This window comes from Typopeltis vanoorti, chromosome 13 (genome assembly GCF_054136105.1).
Source record: "Typopeltis vanoorti isolate ZY-2024b chromosome 13, IOZ_Tvanoo_1.0, whole genome shotgun sequence".
NCBI classification, from domain to species: Eukaryota; Metazoa; Arthropoda; class Arachnida; order Uropygi; family Thelyphonidae; genus Typopeltis; species Typopeltis vanoorti.
Window position 1 is genome coordinate 76,424,252 of NC_143561.1, and position 27,589 is coordinate 76,451,840.

Sequence of the window (27,589 nt, forward strand, 5' to 3'; positions counted from 1 at the left end):
ACTGAAGGAAAGAGAAGTCAATAGTGCATAGGAAATAATCAGGAGATGCTTAAAGGAAGTAGTATCTAATTGCATTCCTGCAGTTGGATGACTAAATATGATGAGAATTAAATGCATAAGTAATATTATTAATCAGGAGAGTTATAAGAAAAGAAAATGTGGAGGAGCTCTACATGGCTAATTATGTAGAGCTCCACCACCACCATTGACCACCTGATGGTGGTCAATGGTGGTGGTGATCTCACTGGGAGATGAATTTAGGTATCACATGAAGTCACACACAAAATGTGTTACCTAAATTAGGTATCACATTTTGTGTGCTCCCTGATAGCCTGATAATCAGGTAGCAGAGACACTATTCTGCTTAAACAGGTTGCTTGTATGGCTGGCCAAGTACTGTATCAAAGGTATTGCAACACCTCACTGCAAATGCACCATTGAACAGGATTTCATCATATTGTGTTAAAGGAATCTGTGGACAAGTTGGTAATGCCTTTGACTTGGTTGAATTTGAATCAGAACCAACTGTATCCTTGAATTAAAAGAGATCTAATTATAATCCTATTACATGATGTTAATTGCAGCCCAATCAGTATCACAGGATTGTAGTTGGTCTTAGAAAAGTTCATGGGTCCATATTCAGAACAGGGAGAAATTTGGTGAGAAATGGCATGACTTTGTTAAGGGAAGACCTTGTCTTAATAACTTGCTTTTATTGTATGATAAAGTTATAACTGAAGTGGGTAAGAAATGGATGCACAATCATACAGAACTGTGGGGAAGAGTTACTGTATAAATTAGTGACATGGATAAAAGACTGGCTTACTGATTAGTAAAGTGTATGGAGGTATAGAGTCAGAGAGAGAGAGAGAGAGAGAGATATTCAGGTTGACTAGTAGTGTGCCACAGGGTTCACTTTTTAAATATATCAGTACCTCACTCAAGGATGAATAACTTAGGGAAGATAAAAAATAGTTTTCTTGAAAAGCTGAAGATTGTAGTTGCTGGAATACCATGAGGAAGACTTGCAGATCAACAGAAAGGATGTTTTAGCAGGTTTAGTGGAAATTGGAAGAATGATAGATGCTAATTCAGTGGAACAAAATCCCGTGAAAGAATCTATAGAAAAGTATAGGAAAGATATAAAGCAGAAAAAGACCATCTTCGAGAGAAATTGAAGTAAATCAGTGATGAGGAGATTGTTGATTAGCTGAACTGCCCTCTTGTAAATTACATCATGAATTTTCAGAGGATTTTGATGCACTATTCTAATCACATGAACAATATTTTAAAGTCAGGAAGCTTGAGGATTTGTACAGAGTTAGTATCTGGATGGATAAAAAGTAGCATCTTGGGCAGAAAAGGATGTTCACCTTTTTTAACAAACTGAAAACTGATAGAGTGATGTGATGTCAGGAAATGTAGGAGGTAAATGGCAGTCCAAGAAGAATGATAAGATACCTCTTCTGTATGGTAATAAATCTGTCTATTTGCATATTATCAAAGATAAGGAAAGATGAATTGAGATTCCTTTTGTAAGAAAGATGGCAGGATCTGATTTGGTAATGCTGAAAGTGACTAAGTTATCCTTGCCTTGCTCTGTTGAAGAATAGCATTATTGGCCATGTTGAAGGCACTAGTTGTATAAATCATGAACCTTGGGATATTTATGTACTACAATGTTTGTCAAATGAATAAAGGTTACTTATGTAGGCAACAGAAAAATAGCTCTTGTGCATTCCAGTATTGGTGGAAATCCTGAAGAGAGGAAGCCACCCACATAATGTGCACTGATTGAAAACTAGACTACTCAGTTGCAGAGGCAGAAGGCTGAACAAAATTTGCTGAGCCATGCCTTGGAGCAAGGTTCAATCAGATGCTTTGGAAATGTCAAAAGCAGTATAATAGGGTTCTCCAAACCCTTTGTATAGCACATGTCCAAAAATAAATGATCATCGGCTCATGAATTTTATATAAACATGAGTTAAAAAAATTGCCAAAATGACAGTGATAAGTCATTGTTTTTTGTATAATTATAAATTTCATTCTGTTTTATTCAACACAATTCAAGCTGTCTTTTAACTCTACATTTATTTTCTAGGCTTGACTTTTTTCAAAGAGAACATGTTTTTATGTCTCAAAAGCAACTTACATCAGAAGCTATAAAGCATTATTCACAGCAGGTAAAATATGTATTATATTTACTTTAATGGTGTTTTTATTATTATTATTATTATTATTATTATTATTATCCTAAGACCCCATGAAGTCACAGACTCATGTAGGAGGGCCCTTTTGTCATACACACAGCTCATCATATCTTGCCTTAAACACATTCAAATTTTCTGCAAATACCACGCTCTCAGGCAGTGCATTCTAATCATTCACAAACCCTCGATGCAAAAAACTGCTTCTCACTATCGTGCTCACACCCTCCTTATACAGCTTCCATGAATGGCCTCTTGTTCTCCCCTGATCTCCCACCATTTTATGAAAAACCTCTTCAACATTAAACCATTACCAACTTGTACGTCTCTATCATATCACCTCTCTTCCTCATGGTCACTAGACTGTAAATTGCATCTTCTCAACCTTTTCTCATATTCAACATTCCGGAGATCAGAAATTATTTTGGTTGATTGCATCTAGACCCTCTTCGACATCTCTTCCTCCTTTTGAAAATCATGTGCCCAAATCTATGCACAGTAGTCCATATGTGGCCTAATCAGAGCCTTATACAATGGAACCAGAATCCCTTACTTCTACAAATCCGTGTCCTCAACATAATTGCCAGAATTTGAGGTGTTATTATCCTCACAATTTTGCAATATGTCTTCTAAATTTTAGATTCTTATCCGCTGTACAATATATCCCCATCAAGAGTAAATTCTATATCCCATTTTTGTGTTTCAAATGAATTATTTGCTTTTGTTTAAAATATTTTGAAAATTTTGGATAATTTGCTAGAGATAATTACCTAAAATAAGCATAATATAGGAACTACTTTCACCACAGTGGTATCATCAAATGTAACATTTGGTGATACCACTAAAAGATATGATCATAAATGTCAGTAATGCAAATGATATAAGGCATGAAAGTGAGTATGTTGTAGAATGTAGTAGAATGTAGAATGTGTTGCAGGAGTGAGCATTAGTGGATGAAATATGAATGAGAGTATGGACAAAGTGGTTGAAGGGAATGAGAAAACAGGGTGATAGTGAGAAGGGAAACATCATGCTTATGCAGCCTTTTGCAGGACAAATGTGAGCTCAAGTGACTTGCAAAATGATTGTTGTGAAGCACAGGAAGGAGAATGAAAGAAAAAATGAATGAGAAGAGTAGGAAAATGAGCAACTAGGAGTAAAGAGAGAATCTATGATCAGTGCTTGATGAGAACATGATAAAGTATCAAAAGACACACTGTATGAGCTCGAACTGTATGAATGAGAACAAGAACATGTGACATTGTCCAGTGTTGTTCAATGTCAATAACGTTTTATATCTGCATTCTGTTATTTGAGTTTATGAATAGCCAGACGGTTATGATTTGTATTTATTAGTTCTCTTGTTTAAACTTTAAGTTATACTATTTAACCCCTGAAGATGTAAATCCTACGATTTATGAAACTTGTCGGGAACTATTATTTCAGTATTTTATATAACTAAATAATAATAAAAAAAAATGTGATGTAATCACAGAAATATATCTTTTGAGCCAGTTAGCCACAGAAGTCTACGCCTGCAATGATACAGTATGTTTCCTGTGTACAGAGATTAAGGATGTCAGTGAAGCTGTTAATATTCAGAGAGAAGAAGTAAAATAATTAATTGTATAATTAGTTTTCGTGGAAAGGCTTAGATGTTGGTTATGCATTTTTTACTAAATAATTTAAGGAAATTACAACGTCAACTAGGATATACATTAAAATAAATTTTAATATACTTCATTCAATATTTCGGCAACGTCACATTGCCATTTTCAAGAAACTTAAGAACAAGACACATGCATGCAGGGACAATAAACAGTAAGTGAGGAAGAAGCAGGAAGCTATTATTTCTCCTAAAGTTCTGATGGTGCCCCCTAGCGGGCAATGTTGGTATTCTTGGGCTATTGGGCTGAAGGTCTTCTGATGTAGGTTTCCCAAATTTAAGGAGGTCTCATGCAGCCAAATTTGTTGAGGTTTGGATTGTTTCTTAGGGATGAAGCTGATTCCATGAAAAGCCTTTCATATTTGTATTTACTGTGGTGTATTATCCTGGCTTTCTTCCACCGTATTCTATGGCAGGTATCCAGCGCATGGCCAGCAAGACCAGAGTGGCTGTATTGGTGAAACCAGATATAGTCCCTGTGTTCTGAAATTCTGATATTTGCTGTCCTCCCTGTTTGGCTAAAGTAGGACAGCTTACAACTGCAAGGGACCTGGTATACACCAGGTAGGTCTGGGGGGGGGGGAGGTTGGTCTTTAGTAGAGCAGATAAGGGATGCCAAATTTTTATATGGTCTATAACAAGAAGTTAAGTCATGTTTTTTTAAGATTTTTGTAATTTTTTCCGAAGTGCCTCGGATATAGGGTATGGTGATGGATTTAGAGTAATCTTGTTGTGAGGGAGGGAGTTGTGGTTTACTGGTTTCAATATTTTTTGGATTTTTTTGGGGGGGTGCGGGGGTAGCCGTGGGCTGAGAAAGTGTTGAGAATGTGGTTTAGTTCTGTGGTTAGGGCATTGTCATTTGAACAGATAAGTTTAGCCCTGTTGTGTAGTGTCTTAATGACTCCATATTGTAGCGAGGAGGGGTGGTGGGATTGTTGGTGAATGTATCTGCCTGTATGGGTGGGTTTTCTATAGACTGAGAAAACCAAGGTTCCATCAGGCTGACAGGTGACTAGTGTGTGTCTAAGAAAGGAAGGCAGTTGTTTTTTTCTTCTTCCAGGGTGAATTTGATTCTGGGGTGTTGGTTGTTAGTGTGTTAGGAAGGAGAGGAGTGCATCGGAGCCATGTGGCCAAATAGCGAACACATCATCACCATAGCGAAGCCAAATGGTTGGTTTTTGTGGGGCAAAGTTTAAGGCTTTCTCTTCAAAAGTCTCCATATAAAAGTTGGCCAAGGGTGGGGAGAGTGGAGAACCCATGGCTGTCCCCTCTATTTGTTTGTAGAATTTTCCTTGCCAAACAAAATAGCCTGAGTTTATTGTGAACTGAAATAGGGCTGTGATATCGGGAGGAAATTTAGCTTGGATTAGCTCTAAGGATTCTTTGAGTGGGACATTTGTGAATAAGGAGGAGACATCAAAACTGACCATTATGTCAGTGTGTTTGTGTGTAAGGTTTTCTATGCTGGCTTTGAAGTGGGCTGAGTTTTTTATGTGTGAAGGTGTGTTGCTAGTATAGTGTGAGAGAGCTTTGGCCAAATGTTTAGCTGGTTTGTATGTGGGGGAATCAATGCCATCCACTATGGGACGTAATGGCACATTTTCCTTATGTATTTTTGGGAGTCCATAAATACGGGGGGGGGGGGGGGGGTATGGAGTTAAATGGTTTTAATTTGTTAGTGATTTCCACAGGCCAAGAAGTGACCTTCTTAAGGAGCTTGTGGAGTTTTTTAATTTGTGAGTTGGTGGGATTGTACTCAATAGGGAGGTAAGTAGCCCGATCTAACAATAGAGCTTTCAGCTTACCTGTGTAACCCTTTTGGTTAAGTAATGTATAAAATGTATAACCAGTGTCTAAGCCTTTCCACGAGAATTACAATAATCCACGGAGATGATATCGCACGTAAAGCACACCATTACGGTAAAATGAAGTTAAAGCTATCAAGACAACTGAATCGTCTCACCTTCCTGAAGCACTGCCGGGATAACCAGGTAATTCCTAACTGTGTCAAATTCAAGCACCGTTTCTCTTAACCATGCCAGCCAAGCCTTGCTCAGGGAACAAATAGCCACGCCTCGCCGTTTCCTGAATGATGCTAACTTAGCTATCCAGGCACTCGAAGATGACCTTTCAAGCACCTTAAGCCACAAAATTTGGTCTATTATATACGACACCTCGTACACTGCAGCAGAGAAAGAATTTAAAAAAGTACAAGATCGACACATCAAAAAATTTGAAAATTTAAAAAAGAAATCGATCTCGAAACCACAACTTCCTACTGAAACGGTAGTCAACCTTTCGTCATTTAGTGTGAAACCTGAAGCACTCGATGCCCTCGCATGTGGCCACAACTTCGTCATTGCACCCAGAAGAATACCTGCTGAAGATATTATGATACAAATTGAACGCGGGATACGACACCTTCCAAACCATGTTGCCAACGACATTCGACTGGATGTGGCTTGTGTTCTAACCAAAGCTAAACCACCAAAAGCCAACATGCCCAGTAAAGAAATTAAATCTCTACTAGAATTAAAGAAAAACAAGAAAATAATAATCACCAAAGCTGATAAAGGGAATGCCACAGTATTACTTAACCAAAAGGATTACACAGGTAAGCTGAAAGCTCTATTGTTAGATCGGACTACTTACCTCCCTATCGAGTACAATCCAACCAACTCACAAATTAGAAAACTCCACAGGCTCCTTAAGAAGGTCACTTCTTGGCCTGTATTAAAACCATTGAACTCCATACCCCCCCCCCCCCTGTATTTATGGACTCCCAAAAATACACAAGGAAAATGTGCCATTACGTCCCATAGTGGATGGCATTGATTCCCCCACATACAAACCAGCTAAACATTTGGCCAAAGCTCTCTCACACTATACTAGCAACACACCTTCACACATAAAAAACTCAGCCCACTTCAAAGCCAGCATAGAAAACCTTACACACAAACACACTGACATAATGGTCAGTTTTGATGTCTCCTCCTTATTCACAAATGTCCCACTCAAAGAATCCTTAGAGCTAATCCAAGCTAAATTTCCTCCCGATATCACAGCCCTATTTCAGTTCACAATAAACTCAGGCTATTTTGTTTGGCAAGGAAAATTCTACAAACAAATAGAGGGGACAGCCATGGGTTCTCCACTCTCCCCACCCTTGGCCAACTTTTATATGGAGACTTTTGAAGAGAAAGCCTTAAACTTTGCCCCACAAAAACCAACCATTTGGCTTCGCTATGGTGATGATGTGTTCGCTATTTGGCCACATGGCTCCGATGCACTCCTCTCCTTCCTAACACACTAACAACCAACACCCCAGAATCAAATTCACCCTGGAAGAAGAAAAAAACAACTGCCTTCCTTTCTTAGACACACACTAGTCACCTGTCAGCCTGATGGAACCTTGGTTTTCTCAGTCTATAGAAAACCCACCCATACAGGCAGATACATTCACCAACAATCCCACCACCCCTCCTCGCTACAATATGGAGTCATTAAGACACTACACAACAGGGCTAAACTTATCTGTTCAAATGACAATGCCCTAACCACAGAACTAAACCACATTCTCAACACTTTCTCAGCCCACGGCTACCCCCGCACCCCCCCAAAAAAATCCAAAAAATATTGAAACCAGTAAACCACAACTCCCTCCCTCACAACAAGATTACTCTAAATCCATCACCATACCCTACATCCGAGGCACTTCGGAAAAAATTACAAAAATCTTAAAAAAACATGACTTAACTTCTTGTTATAGACCATATAAAAATTTGGCATCCCTTATCTGCTCTACTAAAGACCAACCTCCCCCCCCCCAGACCTACCTGGTGTATACCAGGTCCCTTGCAGCTGTAAGCTGTCCTACTTTAGCCAAACAGGGAGGACAGCAAATATCAGAATTTCAGAACACAAGGACTACATCTGGTTTCACCAATACAGCCACTCTGGTCTTGCTGGCCATGCGCTGGATACCTGCCATAGAATACGGTGGAAGAAAGCCAGGATAATACACCACAGTAAATACAAATATGAAAGGCTTTTCATGGAATCAGCTTCATCCCTAAGAAACAATCCAAACCTCAACAAATTTGGCTGCATGAGACCTCCTTAAATTTGGGAAACCTACATCAGAAGACCTTCAGCCCAATAGCCCAAGAATACCAACATTGCCCGCTAGGGGGCACCATCAGAGCTTTAGGAGAAATAATAGCTTCCTGCTTCTTCCTCACTTACTGTTTGTTGTCCCTGCATGCACGTGTCTTGTTCTTAAGTTTCTTGAAAATGGCAACGTGACGTTGCCGAAATATTGAATGAAGTATATTAAAATTTATTTTAATGTATATCCTAGTTGACGTTGTAATTTCCTTAAATTATTTAGTAAAAAATGCATAACCAACTTCTAAGCCTTTCCACGAAAACTAATTATACAATTAATTATTTTACTTCTTCTCTCTGAATATTAACAGCTTCACTGACATCCTTAATCTCTGTACACAGGAAACATACTGTATCATTGCAGGCGTAGACTTCTGTGGCTAATTGGCTCAAAAGATATATTTCTGTGATTACACCACATTTTTTTTTTATTATTATTTAGTTATATAAAATACTGAAATAATAGTTCCCGACAAGTTTCGTAAATCGTAGGATTTACATCTTCAGGGGGTAAATAGTATAACAGATCATAACCGTCTGGCTATTCATAAACTCAAATAACAGAATGCAGATATAAAACGTTATTGATGTTGAACAACACTGGACAATGTCACGTGTTCTTGTTCTCATTCATACAGTTCGAGCTCATACAGTGTGTCTTTTGATACTTTATCATGTTCTCATCAAGCACTGATCATAGATTCTCTCTTTACTCCTAGTTGCTCATTTTCCTACTCTTCTCATTCATTTTTTCTTTCATTCTCCTTCCTGTGCTTCACAACAATCATTTTGCAAGTCACTTGAGCTCACATTTGTACTGCAAAAGGCTGCATAAGCATGATGTTTCCCTTCTCACTATCACCTTGTTTTCTCATTCCCTTCAACCACTTTGTCCATACTCTCATTCATATTTCATCCACTAATGCTCACTCCTGCAATACATTCTACAACACACTCACTTTCATGCCTTATATCATTTGCATTATTGACATTTATGATCATATCTTTTAGTGGTATCACCAAATGTTAAATTTGATGATACCACTGTGGTGAAAGTAGTTCCTATATTATGCTTATTTTAGGTAATTATCTCTAGCAAATTATTCAAAATTTTCAAAATATTTTAAACAAAAGCAAATAATTCATTTGAAACACAAAAATTTGATATAGAATTTACTCTTGATGGGGATATATTGTACAGCGGATAAGAATCTAAAATTTTGAAGACATATTGCAAAATTGTGAGGATAATAACACCTCAAATTCTGGCAATTATGTTGAGGACACGGACTTGTAGAAGTAAGGGATTCTGATTCCATTGTATAAGGCTCTGATTAGGCCACATATGGACTACTGTGCATAGATTTGGTCAAGTGGAAGAAATACGGTGGAAGAAAGCCAGGATAATACACCATAGTAAATACAAATATGAAAGGCTTTTCACGGAATTAGCTTCAGCCCTAAGAAACAATCCAAACCTCAAAAAATTTGGCTGCATGAGACTCTCAAATTTGGGAAACCTACATCAGAAGACCTTCAACCCAATCGCCCAAGAATACCAACATTGCCCACTAGGGGGCACCATCAGCACTTTAGGAGAAATAATAGTTTCCTGCTTCTTCCTCACTTACTGTTTGTTGTGCCTGCATGCACGTGTCTTGTTCTTAAGTTTCTTGAAAATGGCAACATGATGTTGCCGAAATATTGAAGTATATTAAAATTTATTTTAATGTATATCCTAGTTGATTAATTTCCTTAAATTATTTAGTAAAAAATTGTTTAATTAATTAATGCTATGGTATAGCATTAATTAATTAAACAATCTTGACTGCTCTGCACAGACTTGGTTTCTTGAATATGAGGAGATGGTGGGGAGAATCTAGTTTGTGGATTATTCTCAATATAAATAGATTGAAGGTGTGTGGGTTGCAAAGTTTATTTGACTGGCAGAAAAAAGGGGATGTGATTAAAGTTTATAAAATTAATAAAGGAATTCTATAAAACTGATACAAAAGAAATGTTTCAATACATGACCAGTAGAAAGAAAACTAGAGGTCATCCCTGGAAGTTGTTTGGTTGGTTAATAAAGGCATGTGGACCAGATTTTTTGCTTGAAGAGTGGAGAATGACTGGAATAGATTTGCCTTAGGTAGTTTGGAAGAGTGCTGTGAGAGTTTAAGCGGAAGAATGATAGGTATTATGTGAATAATGTGGTCAGTACTGTTCTCTCATGATGATTCTTCTAACTCTATAGAGATACCCAGATGTAGAAATTCAACATTCCAGTAATCAACAGATTACTGGAATGTTGAATAGGAAGAAAATTGAGAAGATGCAGTTTATAGAGTCTAGTTGATAGGAATAGGAGGGATGATATGATAGAGATGTATTATAAGTTTGTCAAAGGTTCTTATAAGTTTGATGTTGAAGAAGTTTTTCATAGAATAATGGGAGATGGGATCAGAATAGCAGGTCATTCCTGGAATCTATATAAGGAGGTTGTAAGGAAAGGAGTGAGAAGAAAGTTTTTTTGCATGGAGAGTGGTGAATGATTGGAATGCAGTGTTCAAGAGTGTGGTGTATGCAGAGAATGTGAATGTGTTTAAGGCACAGTAAGTATGATGAGCTGTGTTATGACTGAGGGACATCCCACAAATGAGTCTTTGACTCCATGAAGGTCCGAATATAATTATTATAATAATAATAAACAATCAAATTTTTGAAATAGGATTTATTATTGGAATAACTTGATTTTTGCACCTATCTGCATATTTATGCATATATACATAAATATGCAGAGCAAGGCTACAATTTTGTAATTTTAGCATAATGTTAAATGCAGTATGAGAAAACTGACAATTGCTGCAACAGTCAGTATGTTTTTTTTATAAGCTGTTGAATGACAAGGTTTAGCTGTGGACTATACATGCCATTGTTATGATGCTGACTTGTTTTTGAAATAATCTTATTCCTTTCTTTTATTTGTTTTATTTACCAAAAAAAATTGTAAAATTAATATGACCTCTTACTATTTTTTCTTTATCAACACTAAAGTATCAAGTGGACCAATGCATTTCAAATTGAAGAGTTCTTAGCAAGAATTTTCTAAAATGCTTTGAATAAACTCTATAACTAGATTTTTTGCATAGTATATATCAGTGGCGCACCCAGAGGGGGGGGGAGCAAGGGACCCTGGCATCCCCAAAGAAAAAGGAAAAAAAACACTAGAAAAATTTCCAAAAATCTTTTCCTAATTAAAATTCTTTTTTTTTTTTATTTATGTTGTGTCATGTCTTCTATTTCTATACTACTTATGAATTAGCGATCATTGCAGATGCTCAGTCATAGGTTGTATACGATGCGTATTGTGTATTCTCAAATCGTCTACTAAACTCGGCCTCCTCCAAGATCAAATCCTGAGTGCACCACTGGTATGCTTCACCAGCATACAATTTATGCCAAATCTTATTATCCTAGCCATATTAATATCCCAAGCAACAAACAGATAACATGATGTTACACCCTGATATCTTGAGAATATAGAATTCTCAGCTATCGTGGTGTAACATGAAGAATAATAAAATAAATTAGATCCCTGCATAAAAGATAATAGTTGAATTAATTAAAAGAAAAAGAAAGATTCTTGCATCCAATAAAATATATAAAATATAAAGGTTTTGTTAAACTAACTAACAAAAGAAAGAATATATTAATATTGTGATATGATTTAAATAAGAAGAGTTAAATAAATAAGACAGAAAAGGATTAGTCACAAGAGATAGTATATGAGAGGCTAGAGATTAAGTTATTAAGTAAGTTCATAGAAAATTTTTGGAAAGGGGATTAAATTAGAGGCTGGCAAAGGAAAACAACAGACTATTGCTCAGGGCCGATTCCTGGATTGAGACATCGTCACGGGCTTGCCGATCAAAGGACGTTTGGCAGAAAAACGCCACCCTAATTGGTCGGTGAAGTAAAAACAAGTAGGGGGTGGAGAAAAGAAATTAGAAAAAGTGCCGTTAGGAGAACAGGCATTAAAGGTTTGGAAACCCCCCCCCCCACGAGGCTTTTTTGGTTTTGATTCTGTTCCAAGGGAGTCCTTTGCGTGCTCTTTCGTAGGAATTTCACGGTGTTTTCCTGAGTGGCGAGATAGGGGTTATATCTCCACGTCACAACACGGAAACGAAAGTGAGCGGAATTTCGGTTCCGTATTTCCTATGTGAGAAGCGAAGAATGCCATATAGTCGAAAAAAAAAAGGGAAACATATTCTTTGTGTTTCGACTTCAGTGACAACTACGAGAATGGGAAAGAAGTAGAGAAATCGATGTCCACGTGGCGAGTTGCACAGCCAATATATAGATGATTCAAAGTGTGTTTGGGTTACGAAAAGTTAAGCCAGCATAAGCCTAGTTCAATTCCAAGAAGAACGTAAGAGAAGCAGATTATCGGTGAGGTCATATCAAGATAGTTCAATCAGAAGAAGGTAAAGGTCCATATGAAAAACCCAAGAAAGAAAGGTACTGTAAAATATATCTAATGTTAACTAAAAATTTGTCTGTGATAAGTATCATTCTAATACGAAACTGTTGAAGTGACCAAGGAGAATTTATACTAGGACTTTAGTATCTGACAGAATATATTAAAAGTAAGCTGGCTAGTGCTAATGTTATGTGAATAATTAAGTGTCCTGAGGATTTTGCATGTCTATTGTAATGTATTGGAAAGTTAAAATGTCATAGTTGTGTGTTAGTGCAGAAAAAGGTTTAGTTAATCTACTTAAGTTTGAATAGTTAAATAGTGTGAATTAATCTTATTTGTCCATGTCAAGTGAATTTATGTGTTGAATTGTTATGGCGGCATGATCGTAATACTCATTATTGGATCATAGCCTAATTACTTGTAATAAGCTAATGATAGTTTGTAAGTATTTAGTTTAGCATTAAATTGAGTAATCACAAAAATTGAATTGTACCATGTTAAGGAATTTAATAAACCTTTGTTCATTGATAAATGAGTTGTCTGAAATTGCTGTCCAATGCACCACTTGAAAAATACGAACCTAATCACGCGTGAAATTAATGTTAAGAAACGAGATAAAGTGTCACGACTGCAACATTGTTTCACTTTCAGACATATTTGAGTTCTTTCTCCTTGTTTTTGTATATAATATCTCAAACTAAATATCCCAAAAGGCACAGTATAAATACAAATATTAGGGGTACTAAGGGGAGAAATGACTTAGATATTAGTATAAGTTTTGGTGATATCTCGTGCGTAGAAAATAGTAAAACATAGATAAGCGGGAATTGTTATATGGAATAAAAATCGTAAAATGGGACACAACAATGAGACTGTACTCCATAGCATATCTACACTAGGAAAGAATGATTTTTCTCTACCTGGCATGCTACATAATGGTATAGGTATTATCAAAAGCCTTGTACATCAAGCACACACAATTTGTTCTTCTGAGGCTCTTCTATTAGAAAAATTAAATAAAATAAAACTTACTCTATTACTTAATTACATATTCTACTGGCATCTGCCCAATGGGTAGATGCGAGATCTTTTCCAACCCTCTTCCAGATTACAATCTGATGTTAAAGGAATCAGCATACCCTAATTTTCTGAACAAATAGCAAGGACCCTTTGCAGATATAATTTGTATACCACCTTCAAACCAGCCTGGAAGTTGTCATCTTTCTTATGACTTATCAAAGGAACATTATCACCGTTATCTTTGTCTGGTTTTTATCTCCTTGAACTCCTTCATTCAAAAAGTACTGGAGATTGACTCTGGTAACCTATTCCTTTCATTCACAGTTGTCTGAGCAAAAAACCCAGTTCTCATGCTTTTAACTGCCCTCACAGTTATAGGAGAAAATCCCTTGTTTTCTTTCTTCTTGACATCTGTTGAAAAATTTCTTGGGAATCTACTCTATAAAATCTTTAGTAAATTAGATGTTTTTTATATTTTTTAGTAAAGTAGATGTTTCCCATATCTTTTCAATCCATTAACTAAACTTTTTTTTACCTTCCAAACCTTTAGGGAACATACCATAGATCTATCACCATCTTATTCACTTGTTTCTGGATCCTCCGCCACTTCATCATTCTCCTAGTGAACCCAGGTGACCAAATCTGTACACTCTAGTCTGGATCTGGCCATATCAAAGCTTATGGGTGGGGGGGGGGATTAATAGCCCTCTTATTTTTGTATGTCTTCAGCAACCAGGAAGCCTTTTTAGCTAGTTCGACAGTTTGCCCTCTGAACTTTAACTACCTGTCCTTCAGTAACCAAGTAATCTGGTGAATTATTTTGGCTACTTTGGCAATATATCCTCTGAACTTCAATTCGATGTTCTTCATAACCAAGAAATCTGGTGATGTATTTTTGCTATGTTATTTTGGAAGTATGATTTTTGAACTTCTCCCTCTCTCTCTCTCTCCTAAAATCACTAGCCTAAATTTCTGCAGTCCACTTCCATTAATGTAGCAGACAACTTGGAATTATTAACTGTTATCAGAACTCTGGATTGGATATGTAGTCGTCTAAAGAGGATTGTTGATGTATTCCTAAAGCAAGAGCAGGTTAAAGAATGGAGCTCAATGCTCTGTCATGAGACAGAGCATTGAGCATCCATTACATATAATCAAGAGAAAACTAGTAATCCAGCAGATAACAGACCATTAGATGGAAGTTTGTTTAGTTGATCTTTATACCAAATCCAATAAAATGCCTCACAGATCTTTATAAGAGCAAACCACTTGAGTTATCCCAAAAGTTTAACTTAGCACTTGTCCAAAGATGGGTGAGAGAAGCTGAGATCTCCCTGTTGATCTATACTGGCAGAATCCATAAGCGTAATCAGTTGTTATTATTTTTAAGATGTTTCTAGGTAGTATAAAACTTTGCTGTTAATGTATTTATCCATATCTTTAGAGAGAATTGAAGTGGGAATAAGAAAGTACCATATTTTTTCGTGTATAAGACGCTCCCATGTATAAGACAAACTCTACTTTTTCAAACCCAAAATTAAGAAATCAATATTTTAAATATTAAACAGAACACATTTGATATTTTTGTAAATATTCAAAGTATATTTAGTAATTAGGTAATATTTTTAAGATGCATACTAAGAAATTATGCATCACTCTTAGTTCCGGGAATATCATTTTCTTCATCATTTTTTATTTTCAGATATTTTTATGGGCTAGTGCCCAAAATATTGTTGCATTAGCTTATCCCGCCAACGAGTTGCAGACTTATGAATGCTTTCAAAGTTCTGATTGGTTTATTCAGAATCAGCCGTTAATGATTTCAGTCGACAGAGTTAACAAAGACTAATGATTGGTGGAAGACAAGGTACTGGCTGTTCGTGGAGATAAGGTACCGGCAGTTTTGCCACGGCAACTGCAGGTCTCTCAACTGGTTACACCCTGTGTATAAGATGACCCCCAATTTTTAGTCAAAAAATTTTAGGAAAAAAGTATCGTCTTATACATGGAAAAATACGGTAATTTGATGATCTGTTGCTCTTACCAGTGGAACAGGAAATAAAACAATTAGGGAAAAACTGAATTCATCTGTGGCATTCAAATCTTCAGAACATTTGGAAAATTGCCATCAGGACCAGGAAACCTTTTGGTATCCAGATTGGACTAGATTTTCTAATGTTTTATACAAAAATAATCAATGGGAGCATTGGATGCTGTTAGAGCTTAGAATAGCATGATAATTATCAAAATTGATAATATGCTTGGTACAATTTCAAACCTGAATATAGTTAGGATAATAAGGTAGAGAATTTGGTAAAAGATTATTATTTTTCTACTCAGAGATAACACGGTTATCTCTGAGAAAGTTCCATGTAGGAACTTTCCTACATGGAGATAACTTATTGTGGAAAGCCCCGTCACACACACACACACACACACACACACACACACACACACACACACACACACACACACACAGCACATTATGTCATGCCTTAAATACATTCACATTCTTTGCAGATACCACACACTCAAGCGCTTCATTCCAATCATTCACCACTCTCCATGTAAAAATAAACTAGCTTCTTACTCTTTTGCTCACATCCTCCTTATTTGGCTTTCAGGGATGACCTATTGTTATCTTCCACCATTCTATGATAAACCTCTTCACTGTTAATCTCAGATACACCCCTCTGCCTCCTCATCCTATCCACTAGACTCTATAAATTGCATCTTCTCAACCTACCAATTGACTAATTAGACAATTGACTAAGGTGGTACCAGATACCACCTTAGTCAATTGTCTGTGCACCCTTTCCAATACCGCTTCAGACATAAGGTATTCTTTTTTGGCACACCTACCTACATGTCTAAACCACTGTAGCTGTCTTTTATGTAGTCTATTTAGGATGCTATCAGTGTAGTTCAACTCTTCCCTTACTTTACCATTTGTCTTTTTTTTTTCTTTTTTTTTTTTTTTGCATCATTGTCAGAATTCATTGTGTTGTCCTCACAATTCTAGCACTGTGTACTCTAAATTTTGGATCGCTATCCATCATCACACCCAGAACTCTTATTTCCTCCACCTCCAGCAGTATATCTCCACCAAGTGTAAACATACATCACATCTTTGTTTGCCAAATTTTAAAACATTACGCTTTGCAATATTGAACTGGTAACTCCTATGCCCACTACTATGCCCACTCACTCAGTCTCTTCAAATTCTCTTGTAAATCCACAACATCTTCATTCTCATCCATTCAGGATGGGTTGAACATTCCATGGATTCTGCCCTTTGCCAGCCATGCCATCTGTTGGAATGAGGTCAAGCCTGTACAAATTTTCAAGGTTTAATGCCATCTTCTCAGTCTTTCTCTGCCTTGGTCACCCCAACCCTTCTGTAAAGAAAGACATAAGGTATTCTTTCTTGACACACCTACCTACATGTCCAAACCACTGTAGCTGTCTTTTATGTAGCCTATTTAGGATGGTATCAGTGTAATCCAACTCTTCTCTTACTTTATCATTTGTCTTTTTTCAATCCACTTTGTACTGTTGATTCTTTTTTAAGCACTCTTTGAAACTTTTAATGTCCTTTTGTTTGTCAGTGATTCAGTTCTCTTCTCCATACAGTACCACCAGAAGAATCATTAAGTTGAATAGTTTAGTGCAATTCATTTCCTACTCTGTTGTTCAGATCTCCAACAAAGACCACTTTTTCTATTTTCTTTATGTAAGCTGCTTGTTTTAATGACAAAAAAAAATTCCTCCACTTCTTCTGTGGGACCATAGGCACAAATAAGTTTCATTGTTCACCCCCCCCACCACCACCACCACCACCACCACTTAACTACTAGAAATTGCCTTCCAATCAAGATCAAGAAGTTTATTATCACCATTTTTGATGCTGAATACTATCATTACTCATTCTTTTCCTTGATCATTTTTGCCTGTAAATAACATCCTAGACTTATTATTTAGTAAGATCTCATCTATATAAAGGGGATATCATGTTGTGCTTCAACTGCATCACAAATTAATCCAATAAAAACTGCAATTCTTTTTGATAAATAGACTTCACGTCTTATAATTCATTTTTCAGTGAACTGTTCATTCGATGATTTGTAGTTTCGGCAAATTGTGGTTTTTTGATGAATTGTTGGTTTTTGACAAACTGCCTTTCGATAAATTGTGTTTGTGATTAATTGCCTTTCAATGAATTGCTTTTTGATTAACTGTTGTTTAATGAATTGTCTTTTGCCTTTATTTTCAATTGTTTTTGGTGAATTTTCTGGATACCATGACCTATAACAGAATGGTACCAAGTGATTAAGGAGAAAAATGTAGCCTGTTGATAAGTTTCTTAAAGAATGTATTCAGTGGGAAAACAGTATGGGGAAGATTTTTCCAAAGAATAGAGGTGGATGGAAAGAAGGAAGCCAATGAGAAGTTAGTTCAGTGTGTTTGAAGCTGGACAGTATGTGGATGTTGGCCAGTGGTTGCTTTAGTTCTTCTGTGGTTAGAAGATAGTGGAGGAATGGTAGCAGCCAATTCAGAGAAGCAATGCTCATGAAATTACCTATAAAAAAAGGTACAGCACTGAAACAGAGCGGCTATGATAAAGTGACTGAAGCGAGTCTATAAGAGAAGAATCTCCTATTAAGCATATTGCCCTCTTCTGACTATCATCAAGAATTCTTAGAGAGGGGTCTCAAGTACTCCACTCCAATTGTGGAAACAGTACTCCAAAGTTGGATAGATCTGAGACTTATAGTGTCAGCAGTTGAGAAGAAGAGAAGTAATATTTAGAATGGAAAAGAACAACAAGCTTTTAGAGGCTAAGGAGGCTATGTGAGTAATATGTTTGTGCCAGGATAAATTGGATGTGACAGTCAACCCAAGAAGAGAAAGTTGACTTTGACAGGAAACTGGAACATTATCAAAAATGAGAGGGAGATGAGGAAGGATTTTCTTGTGGGTAATAAGGTTGGCTTGAGTCTTTTTGGCATTAAAATTTACAAAGTTATCTTCACCCCATTTCAGGATGCTGAGGAGGTCATTGTTCAGGTCACTGGTTATGGAAGATCTTGAGGCATCTATTAGGGTACTGCAGGCTTTATCGAATGATGAAGAGTACTGTCATTGGCAAATATAAAGGAGGAAAAGCCTTGGGTGAGAGCATAGAACCCTGAGGTACTTCAGCATTGATGGGTAAATTTAATGACAAGAAGCCATCCACTATGACACAAAATGAACAACCAGTGAGGAAGCTGACAATCCAATCACAGAGTGTAAAAGGGAGGCCATAAAATGGCAGTTTATTCAGGAAGCTTAAGTGCCAGATACAATCAAATGACTTAGAAATAACATGAGCTTCTCCAAATCTTTCCATGGCTAGAGTCCAAAGGTAGGTGAGATTAGCTAGGAGGACAGTTATAGAATGAGAATGATGGAATTAAAATATACAGATGATATTGTATCTTTATTTCCACTATTAATTCCACTATTCTTAACAGTTAATTAACGATCACCATATTGGTGATCGTTAATTAACTGATGAGTCTCCAGCTAATGAAGAAGCTGGTTGTTGACAACCTTCTTCATCACTTTTGTAAGTATTGAGGTGAGAGTAATGGGATGATAGACAGCTGAATTTTGTCTCCCTTTTTGGGTACAGGCTGAAATGTGGCTTGCTTCCATGTTGTTGGGTGAATGCCAGTAGAATATGAAAGTTTATATAGATGATACAGGATGGGTGGCAATTCTGGAGCACATCTTGAGCATGACAGTAGCCTTATTAGTATCAAGATTAATGAGGTTTTTTCTGATGTCCTTTTGGCAAAAGTTTGGAGGAGGTATGCAGTAGGCAGTTTGTGGAAGTATGGGTAATGATTTATCTTGGTTGTTCAGGCAGGAGTTGGAGGAAAAAACTGAAGCCAAGAGGTCTGCCTTTTCCTTGGGTGAGGTTACCATAGTGCCATCAGCATGCAGCATGGTAGAACAGAAATTAAGCTCAACAGCCTTAGCAAGGGACCAAACGGCTTGACTGCCAGTTGAGCTGGAGATGAGTTTATTGCATTTCATTCTTACAAAGTCTGCTTTGGAATCGATGATAACTTTTTTTTACATGTTTCTAGCTGTTGTGTCAACTGAATGAAAAGCTGGAGTTTTTAATTTAACACTTTCATTGCCAAGCTGAAAATTGGAATTTCGTGTAGTGGCCAAATTTAAAAAATTTTTTTATTTAGTTAGCGACGTCCATGCGATAACGCATGATCGGCCATTTGGTGAGAACTCGCATCGCGTGATTGGCAATGAACATGTTAAGCCATTAAATATAAGCTGCATTTATATCATAGACTGCAGAAGCACATTTATTTTGAAAACCAGGGCTTGGATACAGGTTGAGAGTTTGCACTGGAGTGGGGAATGAAGGCTCTCATTTCAGAAAAGTTATTTTGGTTACTAGTTCAGTGCAGGTGTTTGGATCATGAGAGCAAAAGCAGTAATCTGATCACAGAAAAGCAGCATTGTCACAGTTATAGTGTCATAGGGTATGAGGCTGAGATTGGCTGAGAGGAGGACAAACTGTAGAGAAGGAAACTTGAATAAGATTGTGGTCAGAATTGCCAAGGGAAGAGTGGACATCCACAGTATTTGGCGGAAGAGCTAGTTAAGAAAAGGTCGAGAATATTGGTAGAATGATGAGGATTGTCTGGTATCCTGGTTGGCAGATTGATTATTTGTTTAGGCCATGACTGATTGCAAATGATTCAGATTCCCTTCCAATTTGAACTGTGAAGTTGGAGTAGGGGAGTCAGTTTGTGTTATAGATGCTAAAGTTCCCAAGGAGAACGATCTCAAAATTTAGGTAACTAGTTTATAAGAAATCAATTTTTAGTGAGAGGTAGTCAAAAGGGGCAGCAGGGTTGTCAGAGTTAGGAGAGCAGTAAATAAGCAAATGTAGGCTGTAAAGTGAGATATGGATATCTTGAACCAGAGCAAATTGAAAAGTGGGGTTTTTAAGTTGGATAGCCTTGGATATAGGGGATATCGGATTTCACAAAAGCACATGTTCATCCCCTTCCTTTTTTTGCAAAATACATCATGTAGGATGTAGCTGGGATAGTTGAGGGGGGGGAGGGGGCTGTGATCATTGAGGATGCCCACTAAGGTTCTGTTAGGCAAAAGAGATCAGGTTTTGATCTCTTTACAATTAATTCAATCATTAGTGATGTATATCACTAATGTTTGTATTAATGCCTTACTTGATGGTGAAATGAATATGAAAGTGTTTCTTATTGGAAAAAGTTTTGCTATTATTATGGATGGGTTGGGGCATATTTTTATTATTTGTTCTCATTTTTTCTGTTATATTTTTCATATTTTTAACTTGTTTGTTATTTTTTATGGGAGATTTTTTTTATACCCGCAGTGAAAACTCTAGTATTTTAGTATTTTTATGATTGACACACACACAGGGAATGCCCAGACTCCAGTACAAGTGTGGCCTTGGACAGTGCCCCCCCCCCCTGTATACCACTGACCTGGTCTTCTTCCAGGCATGACCTGGCAGGGTAAGCAGCATTATATTAGGATTATTTGCCAGTTGATTGGGATGCCCCCAACAGATGCATTGCCATCAGGTTCAGTCCTCTGCACTATCTGGTGGTCAGCCTGCAGTAAACTTTTGTTGTACACTCAAATAAGCAAGAACTAGCTCCCTAGTTGAAAATGATAACAGTGTAATAATTATGCCCAGTAATGCCATCCCCCCAAACTACAGGTAAGAAGAAAGAAATACCACCATTCCAAAAAGTAGAGTGGTGGTATTTCACTGGGTGATGAAAGAACTCTACTACCTAGAAGTCTAGTTGGTATTTCCTCACACTAGGGAAGATGTGCATTTAAGGTAGCAATGTTTGCTCTGTGATATCAGACTCTGTATGATATCACATTTATGAGGGTGAAATACCTTTATGAACTGAAATATCATTTAATATTTCAACTATATCCTCTGCAGCAGTTATATTTTTACCATTTTGGTGGCCTATTGCCTCCAATTAGGGAGAGTGATCATGCTGTCTTGAAGTGGGAAGTTACTAGATGTGGAATTTTCAGTCAGTGAAGAAGGAGCATATGTGGAAATATAGGACTTGTGCAGAAGGTAGTTTGAAGTAGCGGCACAATGTAATATGCAAGGGAAAGATGATATTAGCAGTTCATGGAAGATGGTCAAGGAGTATCTTAAGAAAGGAGTGTACCCAAGGTCAAGAGAATAAATCAAGTAGAAAGAAATTGGATGGATGAGTAGTACCATTAAGCAGGAGCCGAGGAAAAAAAGAAAAAAAAATTATGTGAATTGTATATAAAGAGCTCCATAAAAGCAGTAAAAGACAAAGTCAAGAAAGGTGATCAGCATAGTAAGGAAAGGATTATCTGATTCTGAAAAGAAATCAGCTGAGAAGGCCAAACGAAATCCCAAAGAAATGTTTTGCTATATGCCAAGTGAAAGGAATAATGATTATTTAAGGATATCTTTAATATGTGCTGATTATAAAGTGACAGAAACAAAATAATTGAATTATTAAGTGACCACTTTGCAGAGGTCTAATGTCCAAGTGAGTGTATACTTGAGACATGTGACATGAACTCATGGGGGTTAGAGATAGTACATAGGTGTTGCAGAATCTCAATGCAAATATGGCTGCAAGATTAGAATAGCTGCTTACAAATTACAGAAAAATTACCAAAGAAATTGGCATTGCCTGTGACGAGGCTGTTTGACTTAATTCTCAGCTCTGATAGAGTCCTAAAGGAGGAGCAGAAGCAGGACAAAATAATTTATTTTATGAGTGTACTCTGAAAAGTTCTCAGCCTCAACCATAGATGGCAACGCTTTCAACAAGATTTTTTTTTCCAAGTTGGTACATCTGTCATAAGCATCCATGTGAAATTCCAAGTCATTCTATCAAGTAGTTTGTTTTATACAGCTGTCCGAAGCAAAAGTGTTGTCTGTATCCCTTGAAATGGATAAAATTGTGTGTCATGCGGTTATAAAATTCCTTGTAAAAGAAGGTTTAACACCAAAAGAAATTCATTCGAGGTTCATAAATTTTATGAGCATTCTTCTCCTTCGTTTTCAACAATTAAGAAATGGGCTACCGAGTTTAAACATGGCCGTACCAGCCTTAAAGATGATCCACGTGAAGGCTGTCCAAAAATTGTGACAATACCAGAAATCATTGATCAAGTGCACGATATGATATTGGATGACCAGCGAGTGAACGTGCATGAAATTGCTGAGACTGTAGGCATTTCGAAAGAACGTGTGGGATATATTTTGCATGAAGAATTCAAATGAAAAAAGCTTTGCACAAGATGGATGCCACGCTTACTCACAGCATATCAAAAACACACTCACACGAAAATCTCTGAACAATGCTTGGAGCGTTTTAATAAGAATAAAACTGATTTTGTGTGTCGATTTATTACTATGGATGAGACTTGGATTTGGCATTACATACCAGAATCCAAACAGCAGTTAAAACAGTGGACAGAAGCCGGTTGTTCAGCATCAAAAGACAAAGTTGGTTCCATCAGCAGGAAAGGTCAGGACATCAGTGTTTTGGGATACTAAAGGCATTTTGTTTATTAATTATCTTGAAAAGGGTAAAACAATAACTGGGGAATATTATTCCGATCTCTTAACTAGACTAAACGAAAAAATTTGTGAGAAAAGACCCGGTTTGCAGAAGGAAAAAATCATCTTTCAACAGGACAATGCAAATGCCCACAAAGGTGTTTTGACAATGGGAAAATTAAGGGATCTGCACTATGAATTGTTGGAACATCCACCCTATTCCCCAGATTTGGCTCCCTCTGACTTCTATCTCTTCCCAAAACTAAAACTCTTCCTGCGGGGGGTTTTTTTCGAAACAAGAGGTGATTGCACCTGTAGAGGGGTATTTTGCAGATCTTACTAAGAACCACCACAGGGATGGGATAATGGCATTGGAGCATCACTGGAATAAATGTATTAGTCTTAAGGGAGATTATGTTGAAAAATAAAAATTATTTTGAAATTATAAATTCATTTTTTCATTGTTAGGCTGAGAACTTTTCAGACCACCCTTGTATAAATTTATAAAAAGTTGGTCAGAGACAATTCAGGAATGAGTAAAAAAAATTATGGTACTCTATTGGGAAGCAGGATGGCTTCCAAACAGAGCAGATCATGTCTTTATAATTTACTAACTTTTTTATAATAGAGTTGGATAAAGAGAATGGCTATATGATAATACACTGGATTTTGCAAAGGCATTTGACAGTATACTACATAGAACTGTATTATGCAGATGTGAAGTGGGAAATATGGATAAGAGGGTAGCTTGTGGACAGAGAAGCATACTGGAGAAAGCATGTGATAACTAGTTCTGCAAGGTTCTGTACTCCGGCCACTGCTATTTAATTTGAGGGGAGGAGTGTTATTGATGATAGCTGATGAACTGCAGCCAAGGAGAATTGAAGTTGTATTGCAGGATAGTGAAAAGAGCTCATTTGAGGCTATTTGGTGTGAGATTGAGATTGGCAGAACAAAATATACAGTTGGGTGCTGCTATAGACCAGGTGATGGAATAGATGGTGGAGATAATATGCATAAACAAATTGGTGAAATGAGTGGAAGGAGGGTAATTGTTATGGAGGATTTCAACTATGGTAACATTGATTGGAAGGGGAGAGGGACACATGTGAGGAAGGAAATGGATTTCATTCAATTATTAAGTGATAACTATCTGAGACAGCATGTAATTGAAAATACTAGGGGTGTGAGAGTGCTTGACCCGGTAATAGCATCTGAGAATTTGACTGTAATGAATATGACCATGTTGCCACCTATTGGTGAGAGTGACCTGAGAGGTGGCTAAAGGTGTGGAATTTTCGATTAAGACAGGGTATATGTGGAATTACCATGCTAGCAAGTATGACAAGCTTAGGAGATTGCTTGGATCAGTGCCATGGCATGTACAACTGCAAGGGCTGGATGTCGATAGAGCATGGGAAGTGGTCAAGGAGCATTTACAGGAGGTTATGGCTGATTGTATACCTAGGGTCTGAATAGTAAAACAAGTAGGGGTTAAATGGATGAATATCACCATTAAGCTTGAGCTGCAAAAAAAGAAACAACTGTGGAGGGAATTTAAAGAAAGGTGACCTGCAGGCACACGAATGATATAAAGTGCAGGCCAGAAGGGTAACGAGTGTGCTAAAAAAAGCAAAAGCGGATTATGAAAGGAAACTAGCTATGCAAGCTAAAGAGAATCCCAAACAGTTCTTTCAATATGCTGCAAGCAAAAAAAAAAAAAAAAAAAACTGTACACGGCAAAATGATTTTAAGGAATGACGATGGTAAGGAGGTCACTGAATCAGTCGATATAGTGGAGTTACTGAGCGAGCACTTTGCAAAAGTATATCATTTAGGTGGTGACATTGAAAAAATGAAGGAACCATTAGTTTATATGGGAATTGTGATGAATGAAGTGGAGGCGAATAGTCTATCACAGAACCTTAATGTGAACACATCTGTGGGATTGGATGGTATACCGGCACGGGTCTTGCATGAAGCAGCTAAAGAATTATCAGTGCCCTTGACCATGTTGTTTAATCTGAGTCTCGGGGTCTGGTTTAGTCCCGAAGGTGTGGAAAGAGGGGAAAATAGTTCCATTGCACAAAGGAGGATCCAAGACTATGGTTGCAAATTACCAACTGATCAGCATATCAGGAGTCATTGTCAAGGTCTTGGAGAAAGTAGTCAAGGGAAAAATACAGGAATAGATTGATGAAAATGAGATACTGTACAGGGGACAGCATGGCTTTGTGAAGGGTTAATCATGCCTCAGTAACTTGCTCGAGTTTTATAACACAGTGATGGCTGAACTGGATAAGGGTAATGGGTTTACAGTGATACTGCTGGACCTGGCTAAGGCATTTGACAGGATACCACATGGAATTCTAATCAGTAAACTACAACATATGGGAATGGATAGGTGGGTTGTTGATGGAGAGATATCAGAGAGTAGTTTATTTAGGAGTAGAGTCCAAAAGACGGCCTGTGACTAGTGGTGTGCTGCAGGGTTCTGTTCTTGGACCACTGCTATTTAATTTGTTCATTAACGATATAGGGAAGGATCTAAGAGGAACAGTTCATTTATTCGCTGATGATGCAAAGTTGGGTAGGGCGATAGTGAATGCAGAAGATGTCAAAATCTTGCAGGACAACTTGGATAGATTGGAGTTCTGGGCTAAGGAGAATGGATGTCAATTTAATGTGACAAAATGTAAGGTTATGCATTTTGGGGTGAAAAGATTAGCAGCAGTATACCACATTGGTGGAACTGTACTCCAGGAGATTGATGAGGCCAGGGACTTGGGAGTGTTGGTGGATAGGGAGATGAAGTTTAGGGAACACATTGCAAAAGTAGCAAAATCAGCTCATCAACTCACTTGGTTGTTGAAAAATACCTTGATGAGCAGACACAGGCAAGTTATTGTACCTCTGTACTGAGCCTTGATAAGACCTTATCTCGACTACTGTGCCAAGATTTGGTAACCTAGGTTCCTTCTTGATGGGGAGGAAGTGGAGAGGATCCAGAGGTGAGTGACTAAGATGATAGCAGGTCTATGGAATGACCATATGAGAACAGGTTGAAGATTTGTGGTTTGCAGAAATTAGTTGATAGGCGGAACAGGGGAAATATGATTGAGACATTCAAATTGCTAAACTCTTTCTATAGGATTAATTCGGAGGATATTTTTGAGATCAGGACTGGTGGTGGTGGGAGAACTAGGGGGACACCTATGGAAACTGGGCAAGAGTGTAGTTAGCAGGGGTGTTAGAGCTGGGCTCTTTACTTTTAGAGTGGTAAATGAGTGGAATAAGCTGCCAGAGTCTGTTGTGGGTGCTATGACGGTGAGTGAGTGAGTTCAAGGCAAGGTATGATTGATACTGCAGAATGTCATATAGTTGTGAGGAGATGATGTTTAGGGCCTCCCTCGATGAGTCTAAGGACTCCCTGGAGTCGCCCGTAATAATAATAATGATTCTGGAAACTGATGAAGCTAGAGATTTAGGAGAGTTGGTGGATATGAAATTAAAGTTTAGAGGACATATTGCAAAGGTGGCCAATGCAGCTCATGGGATTACTTGGTTATTGAATAATGCACTAACAGTTAGAGACAAAGAAAGTTATCATTCCTTTTGAGAAGATCTTGCTATATCTGGATTAATGACCTCATTAATGAGGTCATTAATCCAGATAATCCAGATAATCCCAAAGTCTTTCTCCAGCTGGTGCTGGAGAAAGACTTTGGGAATGATAGAAGAAAACAAGAGAATATCCTTGCTAGTTTTGCATGATAATGAGAAGTAGGGTTTTTTTTTTTTTTTTTTTTTGCATGGAGGCAGGCATTGGATGTGCAGAATGCAATTATTGACTGACTTGTAGGAAGTGGTGATTGCACGGTATCTGACAAAAGCAATGTATGACTGCATACCGAGGGCTAAGCAGGTAAATAGAGTGGGAGTGAAATGGATGAACAGTGAAATCAAGCAAGCTGTGCTGGAAAAGAAAATGTTATGGAGGAGGTACAAGACAGTTGGTGGTGATCATGTCCATGAAGAGTATAAGGGGTAGGCTAGAAATGTGACGAGCATGGTAAAGAAAGAAAAAGTGCAGTATGAGAGTAGATTGGCTGGTCAGGCCAAGGTTAACTCAAGGGAAGTTTTCTGCTACATGGCAAGCAAGAGGAAGAATAATTATGGCAGACTAACATTGGTGGATAGTCATGGTAGCAAACTAACAGCTGTAAAGGATATAGTGGAATTATTGAACGAGAACTTTATCAGTGTATATTATACTGGTATAAATTTTCCGGTACAATATATAGGAGGAAGGCAAGTATTAGTAGAATTGGAAGTGAAAGAAACAGAGGTCTATCAGATGTTGATTGGGTTAGATGTAAATAAGGCTTTGGGAATGGATGACATAT

At 37.5% G+C, this 27,589-nt stretch overlaps 1 protein-coding gene across 2 annotated transcripts in view; it reads left to right on the forward strand.

Moving 5' to 3' along the window:
• LOC150100293 (intermembrane lipid transfer protein Vps13-like) overlaps nt 1–27,589 on the forward strand; it is a 654,685-nt gene that overhangs the window by 518,241 nt on the left and 108,855 nt on the right. For both annotated transcript variants that reach the window (XM_090402852.1, XM_090402853.1), the window contains one exon: nt 2,102–2,183. In XM_090402852.1, the coding sequence (XP_090258978.1) occupies nt 2,102–2,183 (82 nt within the window). The remainder of the gene's footprint in view (nt 1–2,101; nt 2,184–27,589) is intronic.